Genomic DNA, 11,392 nt, shown 5'->3' on the forward strand with positions numbered 1-11,392 from the left:
GGCGCTGCCCACCAGTGTTATTTCTATTACTGGGCACCAACTGCATTTGCAGGTATAAACCAGCCGGTTTTTAGATGGGGTCTTGCTATGTTGTCCGGGCTGGCCTCTAGGGTCCAAGGGATCCTCCCACCTCAGCCTCCTAAGTAGCTCAGGCTACAGTCATGTGTCAGCCCACTCAGCTCCGAAATGTGCATCTTTTACATCAGCAGATAGTTGTCCTGCAATGCTTCTCTGGAAGTTGTTTTAATGGGTCTGAGGTCCCCATTTCTTCTGGGGTTCAGACACATGCCACAGGTCTCAGTGCCACAGTTGTTTATGTTTTTGCATTTTTTTGGTCCGGGGTCAGGTTTTGAACCCACCACTTCCAGTGTATGGGGCTGGCACCCTACTCCTTAAGCCACAGGCGCCACCCAGTGCCACAGGTTTTTAAAGGGAAGACAGAAATAAAGACAAAAGTAACCACCTCAATTTAAAAGAAATTGATCAAACAGAAGTCTTAGGATAAAAACTTTATTGTCTTAAATATCAAATGTTTTTACACACCACTTTTTCTTCAGAAAGTTCCTATTAAAAAAAGAAAAAGAAAATAAAGTGTTTTGATTATTTAGGGCTGACTTACATTTCAGTATGTGACAAAAATTCAAACCCAAATGCATCTGTATTATAGCTCACTCAGCCGCAGACAGACCCCACGTTCAGCCTCTAAACCAATGGCACAATGCAACAAGCTTTGGGATTCCTGAGTTTGGTTCCCTTAAGTTCTCAGAGTTTATCCAACTCTCAAAACCAAAGCATCATGGGAGTGACTGAGCCACTGGCGAGCATACATTGCCAACCATCCTAATTCTTATAAGATGTAGTAGTCTCAGAGCTTAAGTAAGGAAATCTTGCATATACGAGCAACTGCAGGAACACAGAAGGGGTGTGAAGAGGGGGTTTCTATTTGCTAAGATTTGCCAAACATGGCTATAAAACTGGTAAACAAACCTTTTGAGTGCAAAGGCTATCAGCCCAACTTGCTATGGAGATTTGGAATAGAAATGAACAATCAATTTTCACTGAAGGTACACAGTAAAGAAAAAGCATGAACTCAGTATGTTGAATTGCTCTGACTTTGTTACCAGATTTTAAAAAAATAAGAGAATGGAAATCTAATAAGATGAGGTCTCAGACAGGTGGTAAACTGAGAAAGCTGTGGGAAGGGAAGAGGAGGGGAAGAGTCTGGTCTGCATCAGTGGAAACAGACTGACCTGGCTGCTTTGGGCAGAAATACAGGTCTATCTTTCTTTAGGCCCCAGACACATTCATTCCAGGTTGCATGTAAAACAAACTCTTGTAAACAAAATTCCAATTAGAGACACCTCAGCATGCTCTTTGCCCCAATTAGCTAATGACAACTTTCTCAATACATTTAAGAAACATTTTTTGCATAAATTATCCTAATTCTGTATTCTGTGCCCCCATATCCCTCATCCTCTGTAGTTTTTAGGTAAAAGAAACATTCTCTACTCTCATGCCCTTGAACTGCTTTCTTCCCAGATGGCATTCCACAAGATGGTGCTCTGTGTCCCCTCCTGTCCTACAGCCCCGAGGGTCTGGGTTACCAATTGCCAGTATGTGACTGATAGATTTTGAGAAAGTTTTCTAACTGTAAACATCACAAGTCACTAGGTAAGATTGAGAAATTCTACCTGTCTGTTCAGGATGACAACATATAGACTGTGGCATTTTAATGGATCAACCACTGCACCTTTGGCAGAGCTGCCCTGTAGACAGTCTTAGTAGAGTCTTGAATCTTCTGGTCAAGCAGTCCCTTTCACCACCCAAGCCTCGCCGCTTGTTACTGTTTCTGCTCTCAATTCCCATCTTTGCGTGTTGCTTTAAAATAGTGCATCCTATAGAACTCTCTACTCAAGTTCTGTTTGCCCAGATGGCCGGTATTGAGAGCAGCTGTGCTCACAAGAGGGGTGTGGAGAAAATGATGCAGACACTCTACCCTGCATGTATGAAGGTCTCGATGGAAAAAAGGGCTGTCACTGGTACATTTTTAGGGTCATCTTCTATCCTCAAGCATTACAAATGCCTTCCTCAATACTCCATCTACCAAATGTTCCATTTTTATGTTGGTTTCTCTGATTCTGCTTTTTTAAAAATAGATTTTTAAAGAGCTGCTTTAGGTTCGCAGCACCCAGTTCCATTGTGAGCCTGATTTTCCCTGTCTACTCTGAAATGAAACCAAGTGGCTCTAATGACTTTGAAAATAAAAGCCTGCTAATAAGGCAAAAACTAAAAGGTGTCATGTCTCCCCACCAAGCTGAAACCTTCAAGAGGGCGGGGTTCCAATGTTTTAGTCATCCCTGAATCCTCAGAGTTGACAAGTGCTTAGCATATAGGCACTCATTGTTCGATGAATGAATCAAAGTAGTAGTACAAATTCTTGTTCAAAGACACATATTGCATAGCCTTTAAGAGTACCAATTTCCTTTCAAATACGTAAGATTCTCTTGAACATTTCTCTCCCTTAATCAGCACACTGATGGCACAACAAAGAACGTAACAGCTAAAAACAGTTTCTGGTACATGTGATGCAGAATCCTTTTCTTTTTGCCAACAGGGTGTCCCACCCTCCGGTGCCCAGCTTAAGAGTACAGTGACATCAGGCTGGCCCATAGCAACCTCAAAACTCCAGGGTTCAAGTGATCCTCCTGGCTAAGCCTCCCAAATGGCTGGGACCACAGGTCTGAGCCACTACGCCCAGGTTATTTTTTAATTTTTGGTAGAGACATGGACCCTCTTGCTATGTTGCTCAAGCTCAGAAATAGATATTCTTAATCCTCTATATAGGGAAAGCTAATGATTTGAATATGGGTTTTCAACTCAAAATGGTAAGCCTGAGGACCACTTTATGCAAGCCCTCCATCTACAGGGGGGCTATCTTCAAATCTTTCCCCTAATACTCCCACTTTCATTCCCCATCCAAATCAGATGCCTCTGCTATTCAGAGAAACTAAGGCACAAAAGAAAATCAAGTACACCAAAGGTTTACCCCTAAGTTCATTCATTTATTCAATGAACTCCTAGTAACACCTCTTGAGAGACCACTAAGATAGAAAAATTGAGCCATAATCTTACATTTCCAGTTCCCAAGGACAAGTTTTCAATTTATTTTGTTGTTGATAGGAATTGACATTAGTTCCCAGGGAAAAAAAAGTAATTATTATATTATAGGACCCCTAACATGAATGGTTAACATTCATCTTCTAGGAAGGGAAACTCTTGATAACTTTGTCTATTTCAGCCAGACTATACTAACTCACCAAATTCAAAACAGAAATTTGGCTTTTTGGTGATTATTTGTGCTAGAAAACGGTAGAATGCATAATCTGATCGGCTTCTCTTAGGATGCATGGCCAGTGATCATCAGTTTGAAATATGCAGCAGTTCAATTATCCTGCTCACCCTCACTGCAGGCAGCAGACAGATAGGACGAGGCAATCAGAACACACTGCAACTTTTCTGGCCAGTGATTTGCATGGCTGTTTGCTATATACATGGTGGGATAAAGACCACCGTAAGTGAAGGTTTATCTATGGATATAAAAAATTGCTCGGCTTTTAATCTATATAAAATTGACTATATCTGTCAATCACCATATATGTATATGATTAGCTTACACGTGTATATATAGACGTGAGCTAAAAGGTTAAACTAAAATTTTTATGGCTTTCACTGAGATAGCTATGGTAGGGGAAGAATAGGCATGTTCCTCTGCTTTCTATAGTATCAGTGACATGAAACCTTGTATTCCATTTCTATGCACCCTTTTGCTAGAGAAATGCTTTGGAAAAAAACGTACACGGGTGCGTCTCCCTTCAGTACACACGGAGACCAGAAGCTCTAGAAAGTGCTGTAAGCAGTGAGGCAGGGGAGTTTCTAACACATGCACTCACCAGCTACCCAGCTTCCTTTGCCAAGCACCTGTTACTAGCTAAAGCCCAAACCGTGGGATGAACTTAAAGCTGTTGGCTGACTGGAGGCCTGAAGAGAACAACTGGAAATACAGTAGAACCAGCACAGTCAACCACCTCCTTAAGTTGACCTAACTTTCATAGACTGGACATGCACCACATCTACATAGGGTCCAGGAGGCCTGGTTCCTTATGTTGCAGTCCCTTGGGTGGTCAACTTACAGAGGTCCTACTATAGTCCTTAATGGAGTTAATAAGCAAAATCTATCGCCTAGGTATAGCTACTGCCTGGTTACCGGGACACCCTTCTGCGTGGGAACCACTTAATGGAAATAGCACAAGTTATACAGGAAAATCTCTTTGGATGAATAAATAGAGACCACCCTGGAGGTTAGTGCTAACCACAGAAGCACCCACTACTGGTTATGGTAAAGGAGCCGTCCAGTAAAGCTGCTTGTTACTGGCCATGGCCGGCTATTATCAGTTCTGTTGGCAACCATAGGCCTTAACAATGATTTTATTTGATTTTTAGAAATTAACCTGTAATCTATTTCTGGAGCACTTGAAATATTAAATATTGAATAAAAACAGACAATGAAGGTTTACTAAGTAATATTTCTTATTATCTTTTGCATTCTAGAACTGCTAAATTTAAAAGTCAACCAAAATCCTAATAGTGTTAACCATTTCATTTTTATATAAATGATGGACAAGTATGATTTTAAAAATCAAAAACAATTATGAAAAAAAAATAATGGTGAGAGCTGGGTGCAGTAGTATGCTATGAGGCCAGGAGTTCAGCTGGGCAACACAGCGAGAGCCTATTTTCATTTAAAAAAAAAAAAAAAAAAAAGACAAAAAGGGACAAGGACATGGATATTTGGCAAGTGGGTTAAGCTCATTCTGCATATTCCTAATGAAGATACGTGTGTAACTATAGATCTATTCAATTTTCTCCTAAAAATAAATATACACACATCAAAAGCTATCCTAAGGAAATCTTTTCCAGACTGGTATTGTATGTTCCACCTGGGACTGTTTCCCAAATCTCCATGTTGTAAAAATTCAGTGGCCATGCTGCAGAACGGTGTGCCAAGGTAGGTTCTGCTCATACTGAAAACTAAGGCCCATCTTACACAGAGGCCTTGTGGGAGGAATCTATTGTATGGATAAGTCTCCTGACCCCCATTCGACCCACCCCATGGTTCCAAAGATTTATAAGCTTAGAATACATTCCCACCCACCACTCATAAAGCAAATACAGGGCCCCATGGCATTGTCACTAGATTTTGCTTCAATTGTAGCACCAACTACTTAATTACAATCACAGCTCTGAGAGTCAGCTGACAGAATCCTATTAAGCAATTTCCTAGTGCTTCTTACATCTTTGGTGTAGGGCAGACAAAAGGTCTATAATACGTGATTGTCTTAAAGACAACCTGGCTGACCTGCTGTTCAGAGTGCCTTCTGGAACTAAACTCCTTCCGTCACCCATTTCGTAACTTCAGAAGGATCATGATGAGTCCGCGGCTTGCCACCACGTCAATGAAGTCTCATAGCTCACAGACAAACATCATAGCAAAAGAAAAGAGGAGGATAGGTTAGAAGAAAAATATCTCTAAATTAAAATTTCAAAAACTCCTGAGATATGAGCCTCCATTTTGATTGTGCTCAATGACGTAAAATTTAATAGAAAGAACACACTTTCAAAGAGTCAGACTTAAGACAAAGTCATTTAACACTAAGTTGAGAAATCACTCTTTCAAAATCTGTTTTAAGCATGTTAGAAACTACAACCTGGAATCAGAAATTATCATTCTCAAAATTCTTTTCAATAAAACCAAGACTTCAGATTCCTGATCAGCACCCTAAGAGATCAGTTTATATTCTAGGGAAGAATCACCTAAAACCTATCCAGTAGGATTATTGCACAGTGGGACCCACAGGACAATGATTTCCAAGGGCTAGTCCTTATACAAAAAAAGGCCACAATAAATACATCTATATATATCATGCCCCACTCTAACTTGACATGGTAAACACAAATATGATGAATCTTGCTTTAAAATGAAACTCCTGAGTAAAGAAAGGGATGGAAAAATCTACCAAGGCCACTTAGAAACTACAATTACTATTTCCACTGCCATGAAGTACACTCACCAAAATATACTGACCATTCCAAGCACCAAGATGAACCAGTGACAAGGTTATCACACTTCAGTGTTTCACTCAGATCACAGCTCAAACCGAGCTTTTAAAGAACTTCCTAGTAGATGAGATTTGAAAGGAAATAAACTGCTGGTAATCAACCTATTAGCTGAACTTAAGTTCATCACTAGTCATTAAGGGTTGGGGTGCTATCCGTGAGATGCTAGCAAACCCAGTATCTAGTAAATTCCAGTGTTTAAGCCACTGTTTTTCTCTCACAGTTCTTGACATCTACAAATGGAATTACTGTTGGTTTTGTTTTTCTTCTTTGATCTGGGTAGCACCATGTTCCACTCTAATGGTAATTTCCCCACAACGTCCCGCTTAAGGTAATAAATATATTTGGCAATCCACACAGAAGCCTGTGATACACAATGTGAATCAAGTTTTAAACCCTCCCACTCATCCTATTAAAATGTCAAATCCTAAGCACACAAATAAAAACATACCACTCTAGGAGATATTATTCAATTATTCTTCAATTTCCTGTTATAATTGATGAATCATAATACACAGAGCACTGGGTATAATTCCAAACACCCAACTATGCGGTCAAAAATTTCTACGTTGACAACTGAATCAACAAGCCATACCTCGTCAACAGCACAGACACACAGCTACAGTGTGGAGTTGGTCTGTTTTTAACTGCATAGGTGCTGGGATTCTCATGGCTTCTGCTTTTCAAAGCATTAACTCTCGTTCTAAAATGGTATGCTATACACAAAACCATCCATTTTATTCCAGAATACATCATCTTAATGAGAATAAAAAGCTTCATATGCACATACTGCCAACACATTTAAAAAGGCCCAAATTTTAACAAATAGAATAGACAAATTCATCAGACAAGAGATCATAAATTACTTTGGCCGAAAAAAATCTTTAAAAAAAAAAATCTGGCTCAACATTCTGCTTGCAGGTTTCTACATATACTGTATACATGGTGAGTGTGTATGTGTCTGTGTATAGAGAGAGAGAACTTTTTTTTTTTTTTTTTTAAGGGAATGGAGTATGGTCTAGCCCACTTTCCCATAGTTATGTAGGAACTACAATGTTCTTTGCTAGCAAAACAAGAAGTGCAAGGTCTGCATTTCCACCAACTCGATGCAAAGCCCCAAGAGCTTCCTGCAAAGTAAAGCCTGCACGGAGAATCCGGTCAATATCTGCAGCAGGAAAAATGAATGGTGGAAGAATGGAGGGACTTGACAGCTGGCTGGTAGGTGGTGGTTCATATTCAAGAAATGGCCTCACAGCTTCAGGACAGACACTTCCTCTGGTTTCAGGGCTGTCTGTTACTGGATTCTGTACGCCGTGACCCAGGTCTTTTACCAATATGAAACTGGATGACAAAGATTTAGTTTGCTCAGAAGTCTGATTGAGCACATCCTCCTCACCTGCTAAAAGTCTGGGTGACGTTTCTACACCTAAGGTACAGTGTAATTCATTAGACATTTCAGCTGAGGTTACAGTGACAGAACTGCTCTCGTTTACTGATTCCCTAGATCTGGGAACATCTTCCTTATCAGCTGGCAGGTCATCACCTGGATGCCTTAAGTTTATATTTTCTCTATCTTCCTGTCCAGTGCCAGCGGAAGTGCCAGTTAATCTTTCCGTCCTCACTGATATAGATATGGCCTGATGGAAGGAGACTTGTGGACACTGTTCATTCTGTGTAAGATGCGCATTTTGGGTGCGTATTTCAGAAAGGTCCTTAATACCAGTTTGGTCATCTCCTACTGTTTCTGATGAACAGATAACTTCTTCAGATGTATTTTGTGAAACTGGTTTATTACTAATAACCAGAAGTTCATGAAGTTCTTTCAAGGCTGCTGTTACAGACGAACAAGATTCTTCTGCTGACTCCATAAAGGGCTGACAATTGCCACTGATACCTGAAGAGGGGGAATAATTGTCATATTCTTTATTTGTTCCAGTCATTTCAGTTTTACTTTGTGGGGACTGTAAATCTTGAATGGAAATGGAATTATTCAAAATTTCAGATGAGGGGTTACATTTTAATGTTTCTACTTCCATCAAGGGATTATCTAAAGTAAGATCGGACGCACTGATGTTCTTGCCGTCAGTATCCTGACTGCCTGCTGAATTAAGCACAGCAGGTAGGGACTGTTCAACAATATCTATTTCCATAAGTGTTTCTGAATTTGAGCAGCCAAAACATCCTGAAGGTAGACTACTTTTCTTTGTACTTGGAAGATCCACATTCTGCTGCAGCCCATCTCCTTTCACAGTAGCTTCTAAATCAACAGTTTTTTGTTGGTTCTGTTCCCTTTCCCCAGGAAGTTCAAGGTCCCCTATGTCACAGAGATGTCCTTGGTCACATGGAGCATTCTGTTGCACAACCTCATATGGTTTATTCCCTGGTTCTTCATGCTGCTGAAGGCCATTCGCTTGAGTCAGGTTCTGATTTTCTGGAGGCCAATCTTTTTTGCCTAGAAACATTTGCGGTCCATGCATCCCAGTAGATGTGACGGATAAATTAGCTTCCTGTCTTATATGGAGATGAAATTTGAGGCCCTGGGTGTTTTTATTAGCAGATGTCTCCAGAATATCTGCAACAACTGCTTCTTCAGGAGAATTCTGCAAAGGCATAGCTGAACTCTGGTCTGCTGGAGCATGGTCTACTGAAGAAGCATGATCAGAATGATTCTGCAGAGGAAGATGTTCTTTCTTTTTGGAATTTGTCTGGAATTCAGCTGAAGCCTCCAAAGCCTTCACAGTTTTAGGGTCGATGCTATCTGGGTCACTGGGCTTGACAGGGCAGACTGAAGCAGAGACAGAGCGAGAAGGACTCGTCGGATTACCAATTTCAGTACTCTGTCCTGAAGGATGGGCTGGATGGTTAAATCCATCTGAAGTTGGTAATGATGACATTCCCAGTGAGGTAGATTCTTTACCACTTTTCTCTATATGGAACAAAAGAGAAAATTAAAAAGATTAATTAGCAGTTAACTAAGGCCACTGAATTCTCAGAGGATACAAATCTAAACAGCACAGAATAAACAGGTCCTTAAACTTCGGATTCTCTTATTATACTAGACATGATTTTAAAAATACAAGAATCATTGTGCTGGTTTTAAAAAACAGAGGGAAAGAAACACACAGAAACGTTTTTATTATGATAGATAACTTACTAGCATCAGAATAAGAGGCAGGCACGTTCTTAATAAAACATGCACATTGCAATTCAGTATGATGAAGCACCATTAGCATGCATTCACATAATGGCTGAGGTAGTGTTCAAGCCTAAAAGACATTTATGTACCTTTACTCCTGGTGAATCTACTCTAAAATAGTTTCTTCAAGTGTATTTGCTTCACCACTTGCCCTAAAATCAGCCGAGATGCTTGTTAAGGACACAAACTTTGGAGTAACTTGGGAATAAAGCCTGGAATTTGTATTTTCAAAAAACTCCCTGAATGATGTTTAACAACATTATAAATCTTGAGAATCTTTGCAATAGAATGACCGTCATGCCAGTGCATTTTCCTTTTTTTTTTCTTTTTTGAGACAGAGTCTCACTTTGTTGCCCTTGATGGAGTGTTGTGACGTTATAGCTCACAGTAACTTCAAACTCTTGGGCTCAAGTGATCCTCTTGCCTTAGCCTCCCAAGTGGCTGGGACTACAGGCACACTCCCCACCCCAACATCTGGAGATAGATATATATATATATATATGTATGTATATGTGTGTGTGTGTGTGTGTATATATTTTTTTTAAATTTCTTTTTTCGAGACAAGAGTCTCAGTATGTCGCCCTCGGTAGAGTGCCATGGCATCACAACTTAAAGCAACCTTAAACTTTTGGGCTTAAGCGATTCTCTTGCCTCCCAAGTAGCTGGGACTATAGGCACCTGCCACAGCACCTATTTTTTTTTGTTGTTACAGCTGTCATTTAGCGGGTCCAGGTTGGGTTCAAATCCACCAGCCCTGGTATATGTGGCTGGAGCCCTAAGTACTGAACTATGGGCATGGAGCCCACTTGGCTATTTTTAAAGACAGGATCTCTAACTCTTGCTCAAGCTGGAGTCCAACTCCTGATCTTACGTAATCCACCCGCCTCAGCCTCCCAGAGCGCTGGGATTACAGTTGTCTTTGTTGTTTTAGCAGGCCCCGGCCAGGCACGAACCTGCCAACCTCGCTGTATGTGGTGGCTCCCTACTCACTGAGTTGCAGGCGCCGCCGACTTTTCCCATTTTAAATGTGAACACTGAGGTTATAAATGAGAAGTCTAAAACCAAGTATAGGCTAGGCTCAATTCCTATAATCCTACTCTGGGATGCTGAGGCGGGTGGATTGCCTGAGCTCAGGAGTTCCAGAATAGCCCGAGCAAAGTGAGACTCAGTCTCTAGTAAAAATAGAAAAACTATCTGGGCATTGTAACAGATGCTTATAGTTCCAGCTACCTGGAAGGCTAAGGCAAGAGGATACCTTGAGCCCAAGAGTTTGAGGCTACTGGGAGCTATGACGCCACCTCACTCAACCCCAGGGCAACTGAGACTATCTCAAATAAATAAATTAAATTTCTTTAAAAAACAGGTATATCTGGGACAAACTAGGAATTATAAAGACAAATAAGATTTTGGGGGGCAGTACCTGTGGCTCAAAGCAGTAGGGCGCTGGCCCCATATGCTGGAGGTGGTGGGTTGAAACCCAACCCCCGGCCAAAAAAAGTTTTGTTTTGTTTTATTTTAAGAGACAGGGTCTTGTTCTGTCATCCAGGCTGGAATGCACAGGCATCATCACAACTCACTCCAACCTCAAACTCCTGGGCTCAAGAGATCCTCCTGCCACAGCCTTCTAAGTAGCTAGCACTACAAGCACCCACCGCCACGTCTGGATAATTTTTCTTATTTTTTGTAGACCCAAGGTCTCAGTAAGTTGCCTTGATTAGTCTCAAACTCCTGGCCTCAAGGGATCCTCTCACCTAAGCCTCCCAAAGTTCTAGAATTATAGGCGTGAACCACTGCACTGGCTGAGAAATAGGAATTTATGAAACCCCTGGGGACTACAGGAAGCCAGAGAAACATTCTATTTTATTTCTAGCCAAGCTTCCCCCAAGTCACGGTAAAACTATGTGAGCATCTGGCTTAGAAAACAAAAGTAGGCTCGGCGCCTATGGCTCAACCGGCTAAGGCGCCAGCCACGTACACCTAAGGTGGCGGGTTCGAATCCCCAGCCCGGACCCGCCAAACAAC

General features: G+C 41.1%; 1 protein-coding gene across 1 annotated transcript in view; it reads right to left on the reverse strand.

The window, feature by feature from the left end:
- Window positions 1-6,894: 6,894 nt before the first annotated feature.
- RSC1A1 (regulator of solute carriers 1) overlaps window positions 6,895-11,392 on the reverse strand; it is a 52,856-nt gene continuing 48,358 nt past the window's right edge. Inside the window, exon 8 of the mRNA XM_023509767.1 lies at window positions 6,895-9,100. Within this exon, the coding sequence (XP_023365535.1) occupies window positions 7,212-9,100 (1,889 nt within the window). The 3' untranslated portion in view covers window positions 6,895-7,211. The remainder of the gene's footprint in view (window positions 9,101-11,392) is intronic.

Source organism: Otolemur garnettii, unplaced genomic scaffold (genome assembly GCF_000181295.1).
Source record: "Otolemur garnettii isolate 467f Iridium unplaced genomic scaffold, OtoGar3 scaffold00009, whole genome shotgun sequence".
Taxonomy (NCBI): domain Eukaryota; kingdom Metazoa; phylum Chordata; class Mammalia; order Primates; family Galagidae; genus Otolemur; species Otolemur garnettii.